The sequence below is a fragment of the Mastigoproctus giganteus genome, chromosome 9 (genome assembly GCF_048544385.1).
Source record: "Mastigoproctus giganteus isolate SK-2022 chromosome 9, ASM4854438v1, whole genome shotgun sequence".
Taxonomy (NCBI): Eukaryota; Metazoa; Arthropoda; class Arachnida; order Uropygi; family Thelyphonidae; genus Mastigoproctus; species Mastigoproctus giganteus.
This window is the reverse complement of record NC_143583.1, coordinates 129,441,639-129,468,790: the sequence shown is the minus strand read 5'-3', so window position 1 is coordinate 129,468,790 and position 27,152 is coordinate 129,441,639. Positions and strand designations below refer to the sequence as shown.

The window sequence follows — 27,152 nt, the reverse complement described above, 5'->3', positions numbered from 1 at the left end:
TTGTTACAACCAATGTCAAGCACAACATGAAGTCCAAACTTTGCATTCAACTATCTTATGTTCATACGACAGAGTGGATTTTGAGATGAAACTTGAGGAGAGATAGAATATAGATATACCGGATGGTTATAAATTAAGTTTCCCTATTCAGGAGACCCTAGTGTCAAAATGGTTGGAGAGAGCACTGTGAAAATCGGTGGGTATGTCATTTAGGGTATGGGGAAGCGATTTGTAAAAAAAAAAAAAAAAAAAAAAGTTCAGATTTCTGCCACCAGGGGAGAAATTGGCACTGTAAACATGAGATGGAATAAACTAAGGATTAGATTTTAATATCATAACTTAGTAATCTACAGATATTGTTCTATGTGCTTTCCTTCAGTTGAGATGACATACTGAAAACGGAAGCCTGCGTGCAACAGTTTCATGTAGCATCTCATTGGGGATGTTGGCTACATGCTGTTTAATGTTTGCTTACAAATCGAAAAGCGTCTGTATACAGCCATGGTAGACTCTGCCTTTCAGGTATCCCCATAGCCAGAAATCACAGGGATTGAGATCTGCTAATCAGGCTGGCCAAAACTGCCGAAAGTGTCCAGAAATGATGCAATCATCTCTGAGTGGAGCAGTTCCTTCACTTGTCGACCAATGTGGGGAGGGACACTATCTTGCATAAACACTAAGGTCTTCAAGCATTGCCTTTCTTGCAGTAGGAATAATGTAATCTCTCAGAAAAACACAGTACCATGTACTAGTTACCGTACACCAGTGGTTTTCAACAGGGGTGCCACGGCAACATTCCAGGGGCCATGTAATTTGGGTTTAAGTTGAGGTGAGTGCTGAAAATTAAGCTAAGCTATATCTATGATCTAATTACTTAAACTTATTATTATTTTTTTAATTTATATGTTTATTTCATTATAAAAAGGTGTACAGTATCTTTTTAATTTTGTGGTGATCTATAATTGATGTTTACTTAGTACCTCTATATAAAGAATAAAATTATATACTGTATATAGAGTATGAATCAGAGCTGTAATACTCAATACGTTCTACGTTGATATTAATATTTGTATAATAATAATAGGAGTTTACCTCAAATATAGTACGTAGAACACTTCCGTATGATACACTCCAGAAATTAAAATGAAAAAATGGAACTTACTTTAGAATAAAAAATAATTAAAAACCAATTTAACACAATTAAAAAGAATCTAACGAAAATATTCAAAACGATTTTCCTTCCTGAAGCTGACAACGCTTTTCGGCCGTATGTTGTAATCACAGGAATGAAAATTAGCGAATAGGGTTGAACCTGAAACTAAAATAGTGATTTGTCTTCGCGCATGCGCGTAAAGGTCCACGCATCGGAGATCAAATATGGCCACCAAACATTAACAGAATTCTCGTGTAATTTAATTTCTACGGTTTCTGCAATTAATAGTCGCATATAATTACGTTGAACTAAGTATTTTGGCCTCGTTAATAAAAAAGTATGTTTTTCGTTAATGGTATGAAAGGCTAATTCTGACACTGCTGAACGAGAAGCACGAACTGAGGCTTCATGTTGATTTACACAAATATTCAGAGAAAATTGCATCGAACCTTGGTAAGACGAGTCGCAATCACTGCAAGAAATGTTGTATACCAGATCATTAATTTGTGTTGCGAACGCAGAAAGAACCAAGCAATTGTTCAGTATAGCATGTAATTTCCGTATTGGCCTGGCCACAATTTTAAATTCGGTATCTTCAAAGAATCTATTAAACTGTTTGTGCCACTGTTCAACATATGGGACAGAAATAAAGTATTTTTTGATATTACTATTGTTGGTTGGTGTAGTATTTTGTATCCTATCCTTAGCCTGTACCCTAATTCGGTTTATTGTGGCAAGGGGATAACCCCTGTTTAAGAACCTGCTAGTTAATATTTGTATTTCTGAGCCTAAAGCAGATTCCGCTGTTGAATATTTATAGGCATTTAGAAATTGATTAAAGATAATCGATCTTTTGTAGGTGAATGGGTGATAGCTATTATAATGTAGAAGCATACCGGTGTTTGTAGGTTTTCGATAGATGCTAAATTGGATTTTATTCGAGTCCCAAGTAAACGTGAAATTTAGAAAGTTTAATGACTTTGTATCTGTATCCTCTCTTTCCAATATAAATTTGAGTCTAGAATGAATATTATTAAACGAATGTAAAATGGATAGTACTACTATCAGTAATAACTAGAACATCGTCTAAATACCTCCCATAGTATGTGATACGGGGTCAAAAGGTGTCAAATGTATACATTTGACATCTTTTCAGCATTGTCAGCTTCAGGAAGGAAAATCGTTTTGAATATTTTTGTTAGATTCTTTTTAATTTTTAATTGCTTTAAATTGATTTTTAATTGCTTTAAATTGATTTTTAATTGTGTTAAATTGGTTTTTGACACTAGGGTCTCCTGAATAGGGAAATTTATTTTTTACTCTAATGTAAGTTTTCGATTTTTTCGTTTTAATTTCTGGAGAGTATCATACGGAAATGTTCTACGTACTATATTGAGGTAAACTCCTCTTATTATTTTACAAATACTGTATATATAATTTATATTATGAAATGTAATTTTTATAATTATATTATTGTAATAAATATCATACAACATATATATTTTTTAATATTACACACACACACACATGGATATATACAGAGAGAGAATTGGATCTAACAGGGAGAAAATTGAGTAGGGGTGCTGCAAAATAAAATAAATTACTTAGGGGTGCTATTATTAAAAGAAAAGGTTTAAAACCACTGCTGTACACCTTATGGGGCCATAAGGTGTAGACTCTTCAAATAAAAATGGTCGGATTATTAACTCCGCTGTGAATCCACACCATACTGTAATGTATGGACTTTGTAGTGGTCTTTCATGCACAGCAGATGGACGAGAAGTTCCCCATATTCGGCAGTTTTGTACATTTACAGCCCTATGAAAAGTGAAATGTACCTCATCAGACCACAAGATCATTCAAACCCATGTACAGTCAAGTTCCATACGAGCCAGAAATTGTAGAGCGAAGTCTACTCATTGTTGCTGATTACAAGACTTCAGTTCTTGCACTATGTGAATCTTGTACGGGAACCAGTGTAAAATTATTCAAAACACTTTATGTACAGTAGACCAAGGAAGGTTCAAGTCTCTTGACACACCTCTGGCACTACTGACTGGTAGTGTTTTGCATTCTGACCATTGCAACTGCCACTTCATCCACTACCTCTGTTCCGATACGTAGTCGTCCCCTGCCTGGAATTAGTAGTAGTAGTAGTAGTAGTAGTGGCATGTGATGCAAGAAAGCAAATGTATGAGCTTATGCAGCATCAGCCAAAAAAAAAAAAATCACATCATTCCCTCCAAATGCCTGCCCAGTTCCTCCTTAAATTTATTCACCCTATCAACTTCCACAACGACAGATGGAAGTTTGTTCCAGCAATTAACCACCCGCTGGCTAAAGGCAAATTTCCACACATCTAATCTACATCTGTCTTTTCTTAATTTGAATTTATGCCCCCTTAGGTTCGTAATCTGAACAAGTGGAAGGATCCCATCAGAATTCAGCGTGCTGAACCCATTCAAGGCCTTATACACCTCAACCAGATCACCGCGCAGGTGCCTAGTCTCCAGCCACTGCAATTTGCAGAACTTAAGCCTCTCTTGATAAGAGGATCCCTTCATTCCCCTCACCAATCTTGTTGCCCTTCTCTGTACACGCTCAAGTAAATCTACATCCTTCCTAAAATGAGGCCTCCAGACCTGTACGCAGTACTCAAGGCGTGGCCCGACCATTGCCTTATACAGAGGGATAATCACCTCCTTTTCCTTGCTAGCAAAATTCCTATATATCATTGACAAAACCCCATGACCTGCCCTGGCAGCCTGTCTGCATTGCTCAGAAAACTTCATATCTGCCTGCACAATTACTCCCAGGTCTTTTTCATTTTCTACCACCTTAAGTGTAGTACCACACAGTTGGTACGTTTCTCTGGGGTTACTTCTACCCATATGCAGTACTTTGCATTTGTCAAGGTTAAACTTCAGTTGCCACTTCTTAGCCCATCTGCCCAAATTATCTAGATCCTGTTGCAGTAGCACACTGCCATTACTGTCATTAACAACCCTGCCAACCTTTGTATCATCTGAAAACTTCGACACTAAGCCTGATATACCTTCATCAACATCATTGATAAATATACAAAACAACAGTGGACCCAACACCGAACCCTGTGGGACTCCACTAATAACATTAGTCCAAGAAGAGCAGCACCCACTGATTACCACCCTCTGTCTTCTCCCACTTAACCATCCTTTTATCCATTGTAGCAACTTACCCTTAATACCATTCTGCTCCAATTTGTACAATAGTCTTCCATGCGCAACAGTGTCAAAAGCTTTCCTGAAATCCAAATATATGATATCAAAATTATTTTTTGCATCCAGTTCCTTTGTAACCACATCATAATATCCTATCAAATTTGTCAGACAAGACTTTCCCTTAACAAACCCATGCTGTGTCTGAATTATTGCTGCAGTCTTGTCTAGATGATCCTGAATTACACCTAACTCCCAGGCCGCTTCAAATTTCTTTATTAGTTTTTGAAGCCCCACTGACCTCAAAGGTCCTTTACACAAATCTTTAAGTTTCTGATATTCACATAGTGCTGCATTAGTGTTACTATTATTCTGGAAGAACAGTTTTACTAAGAGAGCACATTCCTTTTTTGTAAGAGCCATAATGGTTATTGACGGTGGCATTGGTCTTTCTGCTTTTATCTAACAGAATGTCATTTGTGTAAGCAGTGTGTTTTGAAGTAAATGACAATGTTTACACATGTGCAGCGCCGTTTTCCCCTGGTGGCAGAAATTTGAACTAATTTTTTTCCCTTCTACAAATCACTTCCCCATACCCAAAATGACATAACCACCAATTTTCACAGCACTAACTATAACCGTTTTGACACTAGGGTCTCCTGAATAGGGAAACTTATTTTACAACCACCCGGTACATATGAAATATTTCTAGATGGTGTTCAGACTGTGAACAAGAACAAGACATTTCATAAACCCAAAGCCTGTGAGGATGGTAGAATGAAATTGTGTAACAGGAGCTGTCCCTCGTAGGTTCTCATCCCACAAAAAACCTGTTTTACTGTTCTAACATGAAAACATCTTTAGAAAAGTGGAAGGATTGCAGTTAAACCATAGGTATAAGTAATTAATCCAAACTACAATGCACTGTTGTCATGCAGCACTCCCTGCAGCTTTTAGTGGTAGATAATAAACATGTATGCAGAGCTTGATAAATCAGGGTACAGAAATGTGATATTTTGCATATTTTTTGCAGCTTAATATGTAAATAATCTTGAAGGTTTTAAGATTTATGCCAGTTAAATGAACATTTTCAACCTTTTATTTATCCAGTATAAGTATGCCAAAGAACACAAAGCTCATATCACATCACTCAGAAAAAGAAACATAGGTGGAATTATTACATTATATTTAAATTAACTTAAATTTTTTTTTAAACACAAACGTATTACTGAGCCTACAGCAAATATTTCTGCTATAACAAATATCTACCCTCATCACAGGAAGTACTCTGCAGAACTCCATTTTAATGGCACAACTGCTGTCTCTAAGCCAACCAAATGACCACAGAAGGACATCCCCACCAGCGAACGCAGATATCTCAAAAATTAATGAGCTAAAAAAAAAAAAAAAAAAAAAAAAAAAATGTTAGGGAGGACACAGGTTTGATTTCCTCAGGGAGCACCCATATCTGTAAATCTCCCAAAGGTCATATTTCCATAGCAAACTGGTGCACCTATATGACCTATGACAAAGGAGACTGAAGAAAGTATGAATTTATGAACTTAAATATGATGAGCACACTATAGTTAACATAAGAAAATAAGAGTACAAAATGCAAATTATGTCAACTAATCAAGTCAATTAATCCAAATTATTGTAAACACAAAAATTAAATATACAAAATCAATACCAATCCATATATTAATAAAATGAATGTACGGTAATTCCCTGTTTCTTTTTCTTAGTAATATAACAATGGTTATGGGCAGTGCACAATTCGTTTGGTTCTTCACGTCCTCTCCCAGTTTGTTTATGTTCATTTACATTCTTCAGTAAAATTAGAACATCCCCTTCTTTTATTTGTTTACTTAGTTTGAGTATTTTCTATTCATTCAGTTTAGTAATAATATGTGGATTGGTATTGATTTAGTTGCTTAATTTCATTATTTCATTTTCTTGATAGTTTGATTTTCGATATTTTAATTTGCATTTTGTAGTTTAATTTTCTTATGTTAACTATAGAGGGCTCACCGTATTTAAGTTTGTAAATTCATACTTCCTTCAGTCTCTTTTGTCATAGGTCATATAGAGGCACCAGTAGATGCCTGGCTGTTCTTCAGCAGTTCACTATGGAAATATGACCTTTTGCAGATTTACAAGTGTGCATGCTTCCTCAGGAAATCACACATATTCATAGAAGACTGCTTTCAAATTGGAGCAGTGTGGCATTAAGGGCAAGTAACTCCTATGGATAAAGGAGTGGTTGAGCAGAAGACAGAGTGATTATCAATGGACACTGTTCTTCTTTGATTAATGTTATTAGTGAAGTCCACCCCAATTCCAGGGTTCATTGCTATCATTAATAAATACTGTTGTTTCAGTATTTATTAATGATACTGATAAAGGCATATCAGACCTAATGTCTAAGTTTACAGATGATAAGAAGGTTGGCAAGGTAGTTAATCACATTAATGTGTGCGTGTTATGGGTGTTTAATGGTGCATAAGCTACACTGGCTATAGTGCACCTAACCACAGTAATCAGGGTAGGCAAAAAGATCTACATAAATTAGCAGATGGGTTGAGAAGTGGCAGTTGAAGGTTAACACTGACAAATGCAAGGTAGTTCATATCTGCAGCAGTAATTCCAGATTAACATATCAACTGTGTGGTATCACACTTGGTAGTGGAGAATGAAAAAGACTGCAGTCAGATATGAAGTTCTCTGAGCAGTGAAAATGAGCTGTGAGGACAGTCAATGGAATTTTGCCAAAGATATACAGGAATTTTGACAGTAGAGATAAAGATCCCATTGTGTACGGCAATGGTCAGGCAATATTTTGTATAATGCAATACAAGTCTGGAGACCTCATTTAGAAGGGACAGGGATCTGTTGCAATGGATGCAGAGAAAAGCCATGAGATTAGTAAGAGGAACAAAAGGATACTCTTACCAGGAAAGGGTTCCATTCTGCAAACTAGAGCACCTGAAGACTAGGCACCTGTGAGGAGATCTGACTGATTTTAAGGCTTTGAATGGATTGATTAAGCTCAATGCTGATGGAATCCTTCCTATTGCTCAGACTATACATATGAGGGAACACAAATTCAAACTGAGAAAGGATGACTGTAGGGGACATGTGCAGAAATTTTCCTTAGCCAGCAGGAGGTCAATTGTTGGAATAAACCCCCATGTGGTGCTGTAGAGATGGGTAGTTTGAATAAGTTAAAGGAAGCACTACACAAACTGTTGGAAATCACCAGAGTGCTTTTTGTGGAAAGGGCAGATATTCTTATTCTTCTATTCTTTTAATTTTTACTTTGTTAATTTCAGTTGTTAATTAATTCCTTTATTTTTTATTATCTTTATTGGCGTAAGTAACAGTGGCACTTTCCAGCACACAAAAAAACTTGCTGTAGTTTCAGCAATATATTCATGTGGGAAAAAGTGAAGTTAATCTTAACACACAACTTACTTTCTGATGTGTCTAGTCCAGAGGTTCCCAAAATGTGGAAATATGGGCAAATGTTTTTCTTAAATGTACTGAAGTATATATTAATTTATAAAAGTATGCACATTCACAGTTAAGTTTTATGCCAGATCTGTTTATTTGCATTTGTAATGGAAGGTGGAAGTATGACATTTATGAAATATTTTAAGGAGTGGAGGGGTGCAAGGTATAAAGTTTGGGAATCTCTAGTCTAGTCTGTCATCATTTCATCAACCTGATGGATTGTCACTTATTTCCAGATGGAGGCTGCTTTCCGGATGATTCCCATTTCCAACATTCCACTCTGACACTTCTTTGTTTCATGAGCTGGGGCAGGCTAGGAACAGACAGATAGATTGAGATGTGATTGAGTTGAGGTTATAACAGATGCAACATGGTGTACAGAATATATGATGATGATTGTATGTTTGTCCATGGTGATCTAATAATATGAAGATGAGCACTGGGTAATCCAATCATTCAATGCAGTCCTTTGGAATGCTACAATGTGGAATCACAGAGAAATTTCAAATAGTGGCATTTTGCTTTAAGTTATATAATGTAAAAAACACAAAACGCAAATTTTTTTTACACATACCCCAGCAATATAGCTTCCTGTTGCACGAATACAATGAACATTAAGTCCAATACCACCAGCATTTTTGGAAATGAGAGCACAACGTTTCAGTGTGTCATAAATTCCTTCAATGCTATCCTCTGACATTGTCAGCAAAAAACAGCTATAAAACACAAGATTAAAATAAGTAAGTTTGATGGAATTTTATAGAAACTTTAAAAAGATTAATATAACCTAAATATTTTAATCAACTGAATTTTCTGTATGCAAATTAAACCTTTAAAAACTAATTACATATGCTAAATAACTCTTGAAAAAATTTAAATAATACAGAACAGCCTCATAAAACTGGCTGAACACTAGGATGAAACTCTTTAGCAGGTTCTAAAATTTAATAGTTTAGCTTTGCTGGCAATAAACAGTGAACAGGTCAAATACCATTGCAGGCAATTGCGTAATTTCAGAGCCATAATTAAAAAAAAAAAAAAAAAAAAAACCTTCACACTGACAGCATTTAGCCAATCAACCTTTGAGTTAGAAGGTTGAGTGGCTAAATATAAAACTAAGTTCACACAAAGCAGAAAATAAAACTAGTTCAGTAGCAAATAGTATACTGTCACATGCAACCAAGGAATATCCTGGTTACACAGGGAATATATTTTCAATTAAATTATGGATACCTGGGCTGTATCTCTTTTTCCTTCAAAAGCATGACTTCCTTTTATAGCCATAATTTAAAAGTTAATAAAGAACAGAGATTAAAAACAGCTTATATAACAAGAAGAAAAAACCAGTTTTAACTAACCTGGACAACTGTGGCTTGGGAGTTCCAGAATTGAAGAGTGTAGGAGAAGCATGGGTGAACCATTTCTCTGACATAAGATTGTATGTTTCAATTGCAGAATCAATATCATTTCCATGGATACCCACAGACACTCTCATCAACATATGCTGAGGTCTTTCTACAACTGAAGAGAAACGTCCAGGACCAATATCAATAAAACTTCTAACTTAAAGTTGAATGTTGTACATAAAACTCTACAGAAAAATATTTTTACTTTTGATAATAACATGTATATATCTGATAATATATCATTTACAATAGTTCATCTACAGTTGAACATTTGTATTTAAAATGTTACTTTGGACTTACTAACACATATGTATATAAAAATGTGTATACATCTTGTATATAAAAAACATCTGTGCAAATTTTCAATTACTAATTATAAAATAGTCAGTACATGCATCAGTGAAGGTAAAATGTGATATCATTCCCTGCTTCTGCTGCCTCTCTTTCACAGTTATATAGTGTTTGTGGACATTCTGTTCAGTGGTAAACTAAGAAGTAATAATTTACTTCTGCTGTCCAACAAATCCCCTAACTGTGAAAGTGACTACACTGCCAAGACAAAAATAACTGTTTTGTGATCCCATTTTCTCTTGGCTATGTTATTGTACACATGGGGTGAAATAGCTGAGGGCAATCACATACCCCTCAGAAAGTTGTACTTGGACTGCATCTATTTATGCTGGATAAAAAAACCTTGCGACTCTCACTACAAACTGACTAATACATTCAGTGTGTGTAAAAGTTCCACCCATCCAAACAGGACGTGTTGTTCAACTTCAGTCAATGAAAAGAATTAAGCTCAGGCCTTTTCTATATGTATGAGAGAGTAGCAATACTATGCACTGTGCTACTCACTAGAGAACTCGAAGTTGTAGTAGTAACATTAATAATGAAGCAGTTCCAGATTGTCTTATGAGTTACAGAAGAAATGGAGATTATTTCATTGATTCAGCAATAGAGTCATTATTCATAAGTCTGATCACCACCTATTCATATGATCCTTTGATTTAATGTGACTGGTGATATCTAATCTTGCACTATGTTTTTTTCTCTTCTTTTTTTTTAATGCTTCATTTACATTACCTCTCACTTGCTCTGGCTTATAACACTTATAACCCTAGCATGTTGGACTGGGACGGAAGAATTTTGAGGAACGATATTGTTTCTTATACTGCTTATTCTGATTTTTAAATAAAAACCAGAATAAACTACCCGCTGGAAAAATATCTTTCAATAATAATATAATTATTATATGAATTCTAAATATAAAAAAGTATCAGCATTCACTGATGGCAAAGATCAGTTAAGATCTGGTTGGCAGCATTGATTGAATACAAGCATGGTCATCCTGACTATGACTGTGGTGTGAAAAGGAACGGGAAGCTATCACACTATTTTCCCCAGGACATCATCATCTAGCAATGACAGATAAAAACACAGTTTCGGCCCTCAGACACCAGCATCCCTTGAATGGGAAGAAGGTGCTAAGAATCTCTGGGTTCATCACTTAGATTTGGGACCTGGAATGTGAGATGTTTATACGAAGCAGGGAAACTGGATAATTTAGTTCAAGAAATGAAGACTTAAAACAAACTGATATTCTTGGTGTTAGTGAGGTCAGATGGCCAGGCAATGGTAAATGTGCTACAGACTATGGTATGTTTTATTACACGGGCACTGATGACTGAAATCAGAGGAGGAGGAGGAGCAGTTGGATTCTTGGTTAATACTAAGGTTTGTAAGGCAGTAAAAAATGTAAAACCTTACTCAGACATAGTGATGATGATTCAAATAACAACAAAACCTTACAGCTTAAACATAATTCAGACACCTATGCACCAACAGCTGACAAAGGCAAAGAGGAGATTAAGACATTTTATGAACAAATTGAATTGATGCTACAACTATCCAAGAATGGAGACATCACAGTGATTATGGGTGATCTGCTAGTCTCAGAAGAAATCTCTCTAATAAATATAGGCAGTTCTCGCTTTATGAGTTCCCGGGTTTAAGATTTTTTTCCCCCTCAAGTATCTATCAACAAAATCAAAAATATGAACATTAATTGCAAAAAAAAAAAAAAAAAAAAAAAAAAATGAATGTTAAACATTCATAAATACTGCATTCCAAACCACGTGTGTAGCTACACAATACAGTGTATCCCGCTTTACGATATTAATCAGTTCCAGAGACACCACCGTATCGTTAAAATATCGTAATGTGAACCCTATAAGTTTTTTTTTTGGTAATTCATTTCAAGATCTCGGAAGTTCAAATTTTTGCCGTATAACTAAGCTATTTATCTCTCTAAAATGTCATTTTTAAGGTCGTGAGCGTGGTTTGAAAATTCTATTAGTTACCAATTCAAATCATTAAAATGCACTACACTTTCATTGTTATCATATTATTATTAGCCATATGGTGCAAAGAAGCCTGAGGCTTATGCTGCACCAGCCAAAAAAAAAAAAAAGAGAGAGAGAGAGAGAGAGAGAGAGAGAGAGAGAGAGAGAGAGAGAGAGAGAGAGAGAGAGAGAGAGAGAGAGAGAGAGAAGTAGAAAGGGGAATCACCACGAAAGAGAAGAATGATGATATCCAGCTCAGGACCCTGGATGTGCCAAGCCCATACTCACCAGATGTGAGCCCCGTTATAAGAATCAATTTTAAATGCCTTTGTGATATTTTTCTAAAGCACATTTCAGGAGGTCACAACCATAAAACAATAAAAACAATTTGCACTTTCTGGTTTATTGGGCTTTTCTATTACTGCAAGCAATTATAAACGGGTAGTAAACTCGATCTTCTTGCATTTGCAAAAATACCGATTATGAAATTGTGTGGTTTTATGTTATTATGGTGAAATGTGTTTCCCCTTTACTGAAATCTTCAAATCGTATAAAAAAACATAAATAAATTTTCAGAATCTTCTCTTCATTCCTTTTTTTTTTTTAAGCTTCGTAAACTTGTTACTCCACGCGAGTTGCAATTGTGTGTGCCGTTAAAAAATGCTTATGCATGCAATCGTGAAATTTATAATTAAAAGAGAAGATTATCTTGGAAACAAACGCTTCTTGAAACATTTCTGAAGACGACTCCTTGTGCAACAAACCAAAGAGTGCCGAGCCAATAATGAGTGATCAATGAGTGTGCATTTAGTCGATGATGAAGAAGAATAAACATTCTTTAACATTTGTAAGTCGTAAATAATTTCTCTATTATTATAATTTGCTTGAATTTACAGGCTACATTTTAAGTTCTTTCGATAAATCAATCATTTTTTAAACATAAACTAATTAGCTAATTTCATTGTTGAGAACGTAACCCCTATTTTTAACCTTATGTCTATGGGAAATAAATTCTCGCTTTACAAGCACGCGCTAGGAACAAATTAACTCGTAAAGTCGAGAACTACGTGTATTATAAATAAACAGTTTTAGTAAGCATTTCTTTTCCAAAAGAGAGCAAACACCATCCTCTGTGTGAAAGCAAAAGCACAATATCAAATTTCTGTGGGTGGGGGGAGAAGCAGATTTGTAAAAATAATCGCAATAATAAAAATAAAATGAAAGTAAATTAAAATAATAAAATAAAAATACAAATGAAAAAATAATAGCAAATTTGTAAAAAATAGCAGGAGGCTGCTTTTAATCTCTTGCTTTTTTTTTTTTTTTTTTTTGGGCACAGTTTGACAATTTTCCTCAAGAGTGGCTACCAAATTGGCATTAATTAAAATAATGGCATCACTGAAAAACATAACTAGCCAGTAACAGTCTCATCAACCCCACTTTAATGTAGAAGAAACTGCATATTGGCACCAACTTTCAAAGAGCACAAAACACTAGGAACATTTTGTTTGGGGAGAGAAACAGCATTTTCATGTTTGTATCCTGATACTAATGTCTTAGCGATGATGTAGCGAGTGAGAATAGCGATGGTGTACTTATAAACAGCAGAGAAGGCATAATTCAAATAGCAGAAGACTACTATAGAGAATTATACAAGGAGCAGGGGAATGATGCCAGCAGTGGGGAAGATGGATTGCAAAGTAGCAACACATACGACATAAACAATATTCTTCCTGATAAGGTAGAACATGCATTGAAGAAAATGAAGAATCAGAAAGCCCCGGGGGAAGATGAAGTTACTGTAGAGTTGTTAAAATTGGGAGGAAGAGACATAACACAAAAACTGGCAAGGCTCTTCACAAAGTGCATTAGAAAAGGTGTGATGCCTAAGCAGTGGAATAATGCAATAATAGTTTTGCTGCATAAGAAAGGAGATAAATAAGAAATTGGAAATTATAGACCAATTAGCTTGTTATCCCATATCTACAAGTTGTTCACAAGGGTCATTACTAACAGATTAGAAAGAATACTTGATGAGAATCAACCGAAAGAGCAAGCTGGCTTTAGGACAGGATTCTCAACTATGGATCACCTTCACGTAATATCACAGCTAATGGAGAAAGCAAATGAATATAAAACACCATTATGCCTGGCATTTGTGGATTATGAAAAGGCATTTGACTCCATACAGCATAAGGCAATGTTTCGGGCACTGGAAAGACAAGGCATTGATACCCCATATATTATGATTTTGAAGAAAATATACGAGAGTGTGCTACCTCCTTTATTAGACTAGACAAAGACAGTAGGAAATTTAAAATTGAGAAAGGAGTTCGACAAGGAGACACAATATCTCCGAAGCTGTTTACTGCTGCCCTTGAGGAAGCTTTCAGAAGATTAGACTGGTCGCAGAAAGAAGTCAATGTGAACGGAGAGTACCTAAACCATTTACGATTTGCAGATGACATTGTGGTCATAAGCCATGATCCCAAAGAATTAGAGGAAAATCTTAATCAGTTATGCACAGCTAGTAAGGATTTTGGACTAAAGATGAATATGGCTAAAACAAAAGTAATGATGAACAAGTATGCCACAGAAAGGGAAATAATGATTGAAGGAGCAGTAATTGAAAAGGTGCAGTCATATACTTAACTGGGACAAGTTATTAGCTGTAATAATGATAAATGGCTGGAAGTCAAGAGAAGAATAAATTTTGGATGAATAGCATTCAGGAAATATAGTCACATACTGAAGAGCAATATCCCAGTTTTTCTGAAACGTAAAATAATGAATCAATGTATATTCCCCACCATGACTTATGGAAGTGAAACTTGGGCACTCACCAAAAGAATGGAAGAGAAGCTGAGAACTACACAGCGAAGAATGGAACGAATCATATTGGGAATCAGACTGTTAGATAAGAAGAGAAACACATGGATTAGGCAACAAACTCAAGTAAAGGACATTCTTATCAAAACTAAAGAACTAAAATGGTCTTGGGCAGGACACATAGCTCGAAGACATGATGACAGATAGACTAAGAAAATAACAGAATGGTATCCAAGAGGAGCTAGAAGAAAACCTGGAAGACAAAGGCGGAGATGGATAGATGAAATTCATGAGTTTGTGGGTAGTAAATGGATGTCCAGTGCTCAAAACAGAAGGAACTGGAAAGTTGCTGGAGAGGCCTTCATCCTGCAGTGGATTGAAAATGGCTGATGATGATGACTAATGTCTTGGCACGACTCTGAGTGGTACAATTTTTTCTCCATTGTTATAGCAGATAAACATATTTTGTTATGAAAACATATCCATTATCTTTTCTCTTGTGCCCTTCTTATTGTCAGAATCATCAAAAAACCAGACCCTTCAATTGTTTCCTTTGATACAAACATTTACAGCAATTGTATTATATTCTGATCCACAGACTGAATGAGGGTTGTGGTATTCAGAGGTAAGAAAAAGCACAATACTGCCATCATCTCTTGACAAAATTTCAGGACAAGCAGTTGCATTATCTGATAACAATGCCATAATGTTTTCATTGGCATTTAATTTTTACTTTTGAATGATTTTACACCCATTACAAAGTGATTATAAACCATTCTGAAAAAGTTTAGGATTGTATAATTAAATTCTTATTTATAAAAATCTCTATTCTGGATAAATAAAATACATAATACAAAACTTTTTTTTACTGTATTATCCTTCATTTCTACAATTTTTACTGTTTTCCAATGTTCGGAAAAACAAATGCTAATGGTTATCTGCCCATTCTCTAACAAGATAACACTGTTCAAAGAATTTGTGAAACAATTCTTGAGTGTGGTGACATCTCATTATGGACAAAGAACAGTATATTTATCATTAGCTATGCATCTTCTATTTAAAATACATCCAAGAGCAACTCATGGCAAATGAGAGATTAATTCCTTTAACTGAGGCTACACTATTAGACAACAAGGATGGAAGTTGTGCTATTTTAGTTGCATATAAATTACATGAGTGGTGGTGGCACTCAACTGAGAATAAATGGCAGTATATGCCCCTCCCTTGGGGGGTGCTATTTATTCAAGACGTAACAGTAAGGTAACTTGTAGCGATGGGATTCACAATTTGCAATTTGTTACAATGCCTTATAAGCAAATTTTGTTGGCTTTCATACAGCTATGTACATAACACACTGACATACAGAAGCATCAAATGGTACTACAAGTACTGTGCTGTAATGCATACAGGCGGCCATTCTTAAGTGATCAATACACAAGTGGTATAAAATTAAACGTACATGAAATGACTGCTTGATTCTGACTGCTTGATTCTGTTGGAACACTGTTGAACTTTGGGCTATTAGAAAATGATTAATTTTTGTTTATAGCTTGGTACACATATATATATATATATATATATATATTTTTTTTTTTTTTTTGCTTGTGGTTACTTTATGCACATAGAATAAACTTTTGATAAATTGAGTTTTGTTCTGATTTACAACTGAGCTCAAAAGTAAGTGTTCGCTTTTAGCTATGAATTCCACAATTTTACTTTTCAATCATTATTTATGAATTTTCATAATGTTGAGAATTTCAGAATGTTATTTCCCAAGATTCTGAAAATTATGGCACACTGAATGCACACTCTCAAATATATGATACTACTATACTACCAGTACATTAGCATCATTTAACATAGAAGTGTTAACTTATAATTTATAGTTAGTGCACTACCAGAGCATTAGTTGTATAAATTATAAGTTGATGCTTCTTACAGTATCTTCCTGTGCAATTTAGAATGCTTAATCTTTCTAACAATATCAATAAATTCATGCCTAATATTTAGAACTTGCCTACTATACATTTTTAATTCCCACCTTCAGTTTTAATCTTATTAAATAAAATTTACAATGATACAATTACGTTCATACTTGCCTTTGCCATTTATTTTCAAAAGATAAGATCTTTCCAGTGTCTGAAAAGCAAAAGACAAACTTAAGTTAATAGAACTGAAAAGTAAGATTAGAAAACTTCTAAAAATTTGCATCAACAAAATACTGAGGGAGGGAAGAAAGCATGTTTTTAAACCCTTTCTACATTAGTTTTGGATTACTGCAATAAAAATACGATTTAATGAATTCTTTAATGCCAAATTCAATCCTAAAATAATATTTCTCATTCAAAAAATAAGATATATATGTCCCCTACGACAGCCACATTATCTTACTTTGTTCAAAATAATTCAGGTTTAATTCAACTGGCTAAACAAAAACAGTTCATTAGTTTTAGGTTATCAAAAATAAAAATAAAAAATTCCCAACATGAAAAGTATTAGAGCCTATAATACTTAGTACAGAAAAGAAGATACTTGCTGACATCACTTGAATTTTTGTAGGTTGTTTCAGAGATAAATGAGAAAAAGTTGCTGCTGTGAGTGTGGAGTTTTTTTTTGTTTTTTCTTTTTTACTAGGAAGTCTCTGCCATGCCAAACTGTGGCAAACTTGTATTGAATGGATACTGATTGGTGCAGGATGTCTGGACTTGTTGGGAAGAGTGTGGGGGAAATCAGACATCAATCTGGAAGCACAGTGCCATGGATGTGTCTATTAACACATGCAGCAGAAAACAAACGTCAATGACACGGAGAGATAGTTCATTAATTCTTTGGAATAGTCTATAGAAGCCTGAGAGAGGGTTTGGGGACAAAATTCCATGATTGGATAAATTTGGGATTTGTACAGAGTAATTAGTTGTTCAGAACAAAAGTAATGTGGAGAGCAAAAACTTTTTTTTTCTTTTAAAGCAGAGGAAGCAATATTTGTGATGTGCTTATGCTAGAGGCAATTAGAAGTTGGAGTAATTCCTAACAGAAGTATGTGATCATGCCTAGAAATCTAAACGTCACAGAAAATAGGAGCAGCAGGCTTTTTTTTTTTTTTTTTTTTGTGCAAGAAATAAGATGAACTCAATTCTAGAAGAACTGAAATTAAATAAATTTTCTTCACACAAATGGAGAATTACCTAATGGTATTCAAAGAATTGGCAGCAGATATTCGGGAAATTGAAGCTGTTCATGCAGGGCAAGGTTCCTTAAATTAGAAGGTGGAATATAATGTACTATCATTAGCAAAACTATGGATAAGATTTCCAGTCAGTTGGAGGTCATTAATATACAAGAGGAAGAGGAGTGGGAGAACAACCCAGCATTAGCAGAGAGCCATGATCATCACCCCTCAGTGAGCAGTGAGATAAAAAACTAGGTACCCAATTATGAAATAAATTCAGAAATATATACAATGGGAGCTTATTTAGGACCTTTGTACCAAACATAAAAGCATTAGAAGCATCTAGAGCAACTGCTTGTGTTTCAAACTGATCTAAAGGTTTTATGTTATCAAAAATAAAAAATTCCCAACATGAAAAGTATTAGAGCCTATATTAGAGCTAAAGGTGAGTAACATAAGCCAATGTCACCAGTTGATGGATGGATTTCTCCAGGTAAGTGCAATCAGACTATAATTGGATAGGAGGAATTTGTTACACTTTCTACAAACCAGCTGGATAAAAGCAAATTTCCAAGCAGAAGGAAAAACACCAGCGGAAAGTGGAATAAGAAAGTGTGAAAAGGCAATACAGGAAAGGAGTACAGATTTTGAGAAAAGTGGAGAGTGTCACCAGCAACACCCGAAGCTTCCGTAGCATCAAAATTGTCCAAAACTCTTCTGATATTCTTCTTTTGGAAGACCATGGGAAGTAATGAGCAGAGTATAGAGAGTATACTGGGTAGGTGATTTAGCAAGACTGTCAATATAAGAGTTAGCAGAAAAGTAGGATGCTAGTAAGCGGGCATTATCTTTAGCTGAGGATGCAAAAGATCCATTTATAACAGGTGTGAGAGCACATATGGACAGAAGTTCTAGCCAATAACGTTGGCAAGAGAACAGAATGCTTGATTATTATTTGGACAAGAACAAGTTTTCTATTCTTATTCTGTTAAAATTGCATATGGATTGATTAGTAACATTTCTAATTGTTGTAAGCTTTAGTGTAGGCAGAAAAATAAACTGGAGATTCGGATACAAGCCTATTGCGATATGCTACTGGTTAGGAGGAATAACTGATTCACTATATATTCCCAGCCCTGTTTAACATAAACTACATAAAATATCCAACCATTTTCCAAATCTTTGCCTGTTTCTGGCTGACAGTTATATTGTGGTCTTTAACAAACTAATAAATAAATACCATTATAAACATTTTAAAAAAAATAAAATCTTAAAATTTATTTTCTCTTTAACTTGCATGTGTAATATATAAATATACAAGGATTATTCAAAATGAAGTCCAGGGTTTCAAACAATTCCTGTACACACATGTGCAGACATAGGAAGAAAGAAATATTTCCAGAATGCAAGTATAGTAATGAAGTTTTTTTTACATACCTCATAAATGTTCAATACGAGAGCCTTTAGTGATCTGGCAGACATCAACTCGGAAAAGGAATTCTTCCCACACACGGCTTAGTAAGTCAGGAGTGATGCTGTCAATGGTTTTGGTGATCCGATCTTTCAGTTCTGGTATAGTCGCAGGTAAGGGAGGCACAAAAATGTTATCCTTTACGAAACCCCACAGGAAGAAATCATAGTAAAAACACAGTAAAAGCTTTCTCATTACATTCCGAAGCCAACAGAGCAGAACTGGCGTCACAGGCAAACGAACGACTGCACGGCGGTATGCGTCCAACGCCATCTGGTGCAGCATACCGAACCTCGCGAGTGTGGGAACGAAACTCGAGATATTATGCGTTCTTTCGAGATGGCTACAAATGATTACGACACATGTGCTTTCCCAAAAAAAAAAATTCTGAATCCCCGGACTTCATTTTGAATAACCATGTATATATTTAACAAAATAACTGAAACAAAATCAAGCTGTTTTATCCTTCTCAGCCAAGAAAGTATGTACAACTGTGTTGCACATATTCTCTTTGGCTGAGTTAAAGAAAAAACATCTCTGTTAACATACAAATTTTCTCTTTTTCTTTCCAGTACTGTGACTATCTGTGACTTCCAAATTAAGATAGTTTTTTTCTCAAACCCAACTGAAATCATATATAATTAATAACTCTAGCAAAACAGTTTCTTCAATACTTCTTGCCTTCAATTTAGAAATAATTAACAAAAGTGGCTTACCTTGCACTTCATAAAATTCTTTTGATAGAAGATATTGGCTTATGTGTATTCATGTCATTGATCAAACTTTTATTTTTTTTTTTATTTGTAAAAATAAAAGATGCTTTCTTGAAATACCAAGAGCTGTTTGTTTCATCTGCCACTAGCAAAATCCATCCCAGGTACATAATATTTAGCAAAACAAAAATTCACAATAGCACTTCAAGATGCTTGTATACAGAAAATGTCAAAGAGAAGAGGTGCCCACATGGCCTTACACTATTCTTGTGCATTACAAACACGTCTACCAGAAACAGAGGGTAAATCAGTGCACATTATTTTATTGTGATTGTTTTTAAATTTTTTTAACCTGAAACATTATCCATACACAGTAATACATCTTAATTATAAAATGCATGCACACACAACAACATTTTTACATAACGTCTAAATGAAATGGAACTGTTGAGAAAAACAAGACTGATATCTTGTTTCATATTTGTCAGGACAATGGAACACCCAGTCACTCTATTTTATGCCAAACTTAATGAAATACTGAGTGTAACTTGCAACTACCGTCAATATTTAAGCGTTTCTATGCTTCCATGGAATTTATCCACAGATTAATAACCTACGTCAAGGTTGGTACCAACTGTGAATTGGCATCGACTGAACTGATATTGATAATTGTTAATCATTCGCACTTGACAAATTTCTCTGTTACTTTGGATAGAGTCAAGATCAGTGCAACAGGACAATAACAAGAAAGGAGTAAGTCCCGCTTCTGAAGAACTGGTTAAATATGAGCAAGTTACCATTTAAAAGAAAAACTACCAGTGGAATAAGACAGTTTAAAAAAAAAAAAAAAAACAATGGGCACAATGTATAGAAAATTCAATACTGGTGGTGTGTCTCTGACACACCACCAGTATAGTCTCATAGTTATTTCTATGCAACAGTCTAGGAAGCAGTACTACTATTTATTCTAGTTTGATCTATACGTTTTAAGAATAAGTTAAGAATTGCTACCAAGACCCGATTACTTCTTGGTATTAAGACTGTTCATTCGTAATTCTTCTAATATCATTCTGTTGGAAAACAAAGGGAGCTACTGATGGGACAAGTTCACTGTGGGATTTTAAGCCAGCTTTATTTCCCTTATCTTTACATGAATATGTAGCAGAATCATTATGATGTAACAAAGGTAGCAGTATAAACAGAGAGAGAAGTTGAGGCCAATGGCTTTAGCAAGGCTGGAAGGCCAGACTACTACTTCAACAAGAGACAAGTTTCCTACTCTTAGACTTCTCAAAACTGAATTTATGTAGCTTTTTTTTATAACTTTTATGAGCTTTAGCATAGGTAGAAAATTAAGCTGGAGATTTAGGTGCAAGCCTGCTGTAATATATTTTATTCTCATCTTCAACCATAAGTTGATGTTCATATTGTGGAGGGTAATTAACACTGCACACCTAGAAAAGCATGGTATAGATGAAGTATGAAAATTTAAGGTGGAGTTGCATTGTATTGTATACTGTTTTTCAGGGACTACAACAGCATCCAAGTTTTCCTTCATCTCTGCCATTTGCACATGTGTGCATGCACACAATGTAAAATAGATGCTGCGTTGGTAGTGTCAGAGACATTGATGTTAGATGTTCTTACTTCATAGTAAGAACTTCACAGTTCTTACTATGAAGTAGACTAACAGGACAGCAGTATATTCTTTATTCTAGTTTTATCTATACATTCGACATTGTTAGTTATCCATCAGAAAGACAGTGAAGGACTTTATAATACTTTTTGGGAGTCGTGTTGCAGAGAAATAAATGATGCAGCTATGGGCTCAGAGGCCTACATAGTTGGAGCAGTCATGCACAATGTGGTTACAGTTCACTTTGGAGCCAGAAGAGTACATTGGATCTACAACAAGTCCTAATTCATATAGCTTGTTGCTGACAGGGCTATGTCCTGTTATCAAGAAAGTGGAGGAGAGGTTTGGGATGAACCAGGGTTTCCCCACCACAGACAAAATCAACTCTGGGTATGAAGGCCCAGGTTACTCTTTTGAGCAGGTATCCAAATTCTGCTTGCAAATGGAATGTTACTGTTCTCCAGACTCCTAGTTTTACTTTCTTGGCATCAGTACACATACAGACCTGTATTCTCAATACAGGCTAGCCACGATTAATGTAATTAATTCATCCCACAATCGCATCGCGTGCACACGCGTTAATTGAATATAATAATCAATAGGAAAAATTATAATTGGTCCGCGACCTTCAGGAATGTCGGTAAAGAATTTTAAAAATACCTTTTAAATAACTTTTTAACTGTGTGCCATGTAAAATATAAGGAAAAAAAATTATAGAATTAAATGTTTATTGCATAAAATATACAATGAAGAACCTATTTGTTACGGAAATATTTGAACAGTGTAGGCTTTCTTTTTTTTCATCAATCAATTTCCAATAGCTGACAACAATCTTCTCTAGGCCCTGGCGAAATAAATATCGCAGAGAAAAAACCTCAAACCTTTTGTTTGAGGTTCTCTGCGATATACAGATATTTCGTATCCTATATTCGGTATTTTGTATGCGATAAGAAATATTGCATTATTTTGTATCTCAGAGAACCTCAAACAAAAGGTTCAAGGTTCTCTGCGATACGAAGGATTTCATCTAGTTCTTTTCCTGTTATCTGCCGCGGTAACATTTCCATCTGGCACATTAAAAAAAAAAATTTTTTTTTTTTTTTTTTTTTTTTTGCATTTAAAAATTAGAATTTTTAAATGCAAGTCTGCACATGACTTTATTAGCAGGAGACAAACAAGAAACATGTCTGCTTCCGACAGTTGACGGAACACACTGTGGGAGTCAAATGTTTATTTATTGCCTGTCCAACGTGGTAAGCTTAGCATGCGATTTAAATCTTTTTCAACGATCACATTAAAAAAAAGATTGCGTTAACTGGAAATTTGCATTGTGTAAAGCAAGAAGTGGTATAATAAATTTTTTAAATTTTTTTCAAATAGCAATAACTGAAAAACGCATTAATCAAACTTGCATTATGCGAGGCTTGGCTGTACTTCACCGAAGGTGTTTCTATATACCAGTTATGTTGGTCTGCAGATGACATGCAAGTCCAGTGATAGCCTGCCAGCTAGGACCTGAAAATCACAGATTAAGACTGTTCTGCATGCTCATGTTGTTTGGAGAAGCACTGTGTGTTGTGTCTAATGTTTGCAAATGACCACTGTGTGCAGCTCAATGGTATCGTGTTGTTGCACCATAGGGATAAACAAATACAGTGCCATATATACTACATGACTGCAAGTAACCCTTCATGAATATTGTGTACTGTGCCAGTAATTGTGTCCCACCTAACATGTACTGTCTCAGATATACCAGCACAAATCTCATGGTTCTGCCTATGTATCAACAGTAAGTTAAATGGCTGGCACGAGTGGTGGACTAGAACTTAAGTCTTTCAAAGTGGAATTGTGGTTGGATACTGCATCTAACATTTCTGTGTGCACAACTACTACTTGTCTAAACCTCCCAAAATTTACTGTAGTGAATGTTATTCAAAGATGGAAGATCACAGCGATACTTCAATAAAAAAAATTGCCTGGATGGTCAAACTTATAGAATGCATTCAATGGATTTTCTTCATTTACAAAGAGGGCAGTGTGCCTCACTCAATGTCTGCAGAAAACATCACAGAGCAGGTCAAAGATGCCATGGGAACAGCCATCGGTATGTTTACCATTGGTAAGGAGCTGAATAACCCTAGGTTCAATATATTTTAATTACTGGACAGCTGCACACAAGCCTAATAACCAGCCACCAATGCAAAGAAGCATTCAGAGTGGCATTGTTTCTGATGTTTATTATGGATTTAGAAGTGGCAGAAGGTGCTATGGAATGAAGAATCTCAATACATAAATGTTTTGTTTTACTCATATGTTTCTGTGTGAAGATTGCCTAGAAAGCACTTCTGTTAGTCTATACTGTGTCAATTATGAAGTCTGGTGGAGGTGATTTGATAGTACGGGGGTCTGTTTTAGCAGGTTTGGATTTGGACTGTTAATAGTAGTGCCTGAAACCACAAATTCTGTGGCTTATTTGGGTGTTCTGGACAATTACGCAATACCTACATATGGCAGTATTACAGAAATAGGCTGTCAGTATCAACATGACAGCACTCTTATCAAACAGGACTGGTGTCTAAGATCCCATATCTCAACCCACCTGAACACCTGTGTAATGATTGTCCAATTAGGCTGCAGTCAAAATTATTTCAAGTTGGCTCTGGCGGATGCTTTGCAGGAGGAATGGAGGTGAATTCTGGCTGGGCACCATACAGGCCAAATATGGCCCTACTTCGTATTAGTTTTTTTAATTAAAAATGTTTTGTGTGTTTGTATCCAAATACTTTTAGTCATATAGTGTAATACATATAGAATTCTATGTGTAAGATCCTAATTTAAACTTGTGATGCATGGTGACAAAACTCTTTTTTTTCTCTTATCTAATATATCTTATATATATCTTATATATATTTTTTATATAGAGGAATGTAAGCCAGTAATCAAACTGAATGCCCAAATATATAGTAAAATATTTTACTATATATTTGTTCCAAACTATTTGATTTTGAAATCTAACAGTAGGGGTGCTGGTTGTGCAGAGATTACATGCAGCACTATGGCATTATTATAAGGGTTACGACAATTAGTTTGTGTACTAGCACAAAGCACCAATGCAACTCTAAGAGCATCACAGCTACATTATGATTCACAACATAATTAAACTGGAACACTATCTATAACAAACAATTAAGGCAATACCATATGGTGTGGCAATTGGAAAATGAGACTGATGTTATGAGACAAGTGCTGGTGATGCCATCTACTAGATGTAAACGTGAAACAAAAGAGCAATCGTTCCTCAAACACTGCAGTCAAGGTCAGCAGAAACTGCCACCATTAGAGAATGTAGTGTGATCTGAATTGCACATTTTTCCTCTGTCTGTGTTGTGGAGGGACAATGGAACAAAGAACAAACATCAAGTTTTGTGTATGACTGGGCAAAAGTTCTGTGGAAATGTTTCAAATGATGAAGCAAGTGCAAGGAGAGAACTGTCTATCTTGCGCATCTGTGTTCGAATGTCAAACATTTTGCCCATGACACAGACTTACTGGAAGACGACGAACATCCGGGCCAAGCAAAAAAATGGCTCAAACACCAGAGTTGATTGAAAAAAGTGCAGGAAACATGACTAATGTGCAACTCTCTGAATGATTTCAGAAGACCTGTGTGTTAATAAGGAAACCATTTGACAAATAATAACCCAAGATTTGAAGAAAATGAAGGCCTTTGTGTGGTTTATTCCACATTAGTCAACGACAGGCACGAGTTGAACACTGCAAAGAACTCATTGAGGCCACTGAAAGCAAACCTAACTCCGTGAATCGGATTGTTATGGATGAAGAGATGTGGTGTTTTAAGTATGACCCCCCCCAACACACACAAACGAAGAAACAATGTTTTGTTGTGGGGTGATGAACAGAAGTCAGAAAACTCTCCCAAGGCTAGAAAAGTTTGTTGAAAAAGGTCAAAAATCAAAAGCACGCTCATCACATTCTACAATAGCAAGGGAATTGTGCACAAAGAGTTCGTGTCCCGTGGCCAAAGTATTACTACTGCCTACAATCTGTGTTTTGAAATTTTTGTTGCAGAGAATCTGTTGTGTGCAGCTTCAATATGGAGAAGAGGGTAGTTGGTTCCTCTTGCATGACAATGCACCAAGCCTCTCACTGTTTGGGAGATTTGGCTAGCAAAAAAGTCTGCATACTATCGCACCTACCATATTCACCAGGCTTAGCCCCGTGCAACTTCTTTTCATTCCTGAAGCTCAAGGCACCACTGAAAGCTGTTATTTTGATGATATCGACACCATTCAAAGATCTGCAATGAGAACACTGAACAGTATACCAGCCACTTTGTGATCATTGCATGCAGTGTGTGGATGCAGAAAGAAGTCACTTTGAATCAACCAAGATCAGTTTACTCATACTGGGATCATTATTTTATTTTTCTAGAACCAGTCTTGTTTTTCAACTGCCGCACTGTGTATTTAGTAAGCAATATCTAAAATAGGAATACTCCGGGTTCAAGTTTGCATTGGGAAAATTTTTTTTAAAATATGAAATAATATTATGACCTGTTTAACAATTTTACAATTTACTAACTTTAGTTCTTGAATGGATTTCTGTGCAGTGAATTTGCTGCAGAGTTCACTGTAAAGAAATCCATTTCTACCTAATTTTTACTTTGTATAAATATTATTACACTTTATGAACACTGCCTAAGTAATTAGCTAATTTCAATAACTGTACAGATTGGCAAAACCAGGTACTACATTTGACTAAGAGTAGGCTTTTCCCTTAAAGGTAGACCTGGGTGAAACAATCTAGCTTTAATCTATGATGGCCTAAAAATCACCCATCTAAGCTCGTGATGAGTGGGGAAGAACCATCATGTAAAATATACACCGATGAGCCAAAGCATTATGACCACCTACCTAATATGATGTTGGTCCTCCCCGTGCAGTCAAAACGGCTCGTACAGTGAGGCATGGTATGGATGCTACAAGATTTTCCAACACACACACACACACACACACACACACACACACACACACACACACACACACACACACAGATGCTCAATGGGATTGATGTCTGGGGAATTTGAAGGCCAGGGCAATACCTGGAAGTCTTCCTCATGTTCCGCGAACCAGTCTCGAACAATCTGGGTGGTGTGGCATGGCACATTATCCTGCTGAAAGATGGCACCGCCAGAGGAGAAGACCGTTGCCATGAATGGGTGTATCTGGTCAGCAATGATGTTTAGGTAGGTGGTAGATGTCAGAGTGCCCGGCACATGGATGACTGGGCCCAGGGTACCCTAGCAGAACATCGCCCAAAGCATGACGCCACTGCCACCAGGCTGTTTTCATCCCACAGCGCATCCAAGTGCCATCACTTCCCCAGGTACATGATGCACACGGTGCAACAGGAAACGTGATTCATCGGACCAGACTACCTTCTTCCAATCACTCAAGGTCCAGTTTCGATGCTCGCGTGCCCATTGTAGGCGCTGTCACCGGTGGTTTGTGGGTTTCCCCTCCTCGAACCACTTTTGGTAGGTACTAACCATGGCTGACCGTGAGCACCCCACCAGCCGTGCCATTTCGGATATGCTTTGACCCAGTTGTCTGGCCATTACAATCTGGCCTTTTTCAAACTCACTTAAGTCCACTGCCCTTCCCATCTGAAGAACAAGAGTAACAATGATTAACGGAGCTCAG

General features: G+C 35.9%; 1 protein-coding gene and 1 non-coding gene across 3 annotated transcripts in view; both read right to left on the bottom strand.

Annotated features, from left to right (window-relative positions):
* Window positions 1-27,152, bottom strand: part of RnrL (Ribonucleoside diphosphate reductase large subunit) — a 206,738-nt gene that overhangs the window by 110,529 nt on the left and 69,057 nt on the right. For both annotated transcript variants that reach the window (XM_090381486.1, XM_090381487.1), the window contains 3 exons: window positions 16,540-16,579; window positions 9,222-9,384; window positions 8,438-8,579 (listed from right to left, as the gene is read on the bottom strand). In XM_090381486.1, coding sequence (XP_090237612.1) covers window positions 8,438-8,579; window positions 9,222-9,384; window positions 16,540-16,579 — 345 coding nt within the window. The remainder of the gene's footprint in view (window positions 1-8,437; window positions 8,580-9,221; window positions 9,385-16,539; window positions 16,580-27,152) is intronic.
* On the bottom strand, window positions 26,171-26,320 carry LOC150080726 (small nucleolar RNA SNORA79). The gene has a single exon (XR_016547468.1). It is a non-coding gene; the product is annotated as a small nucleolar RNA SNORA79 (small nucleolar RNA).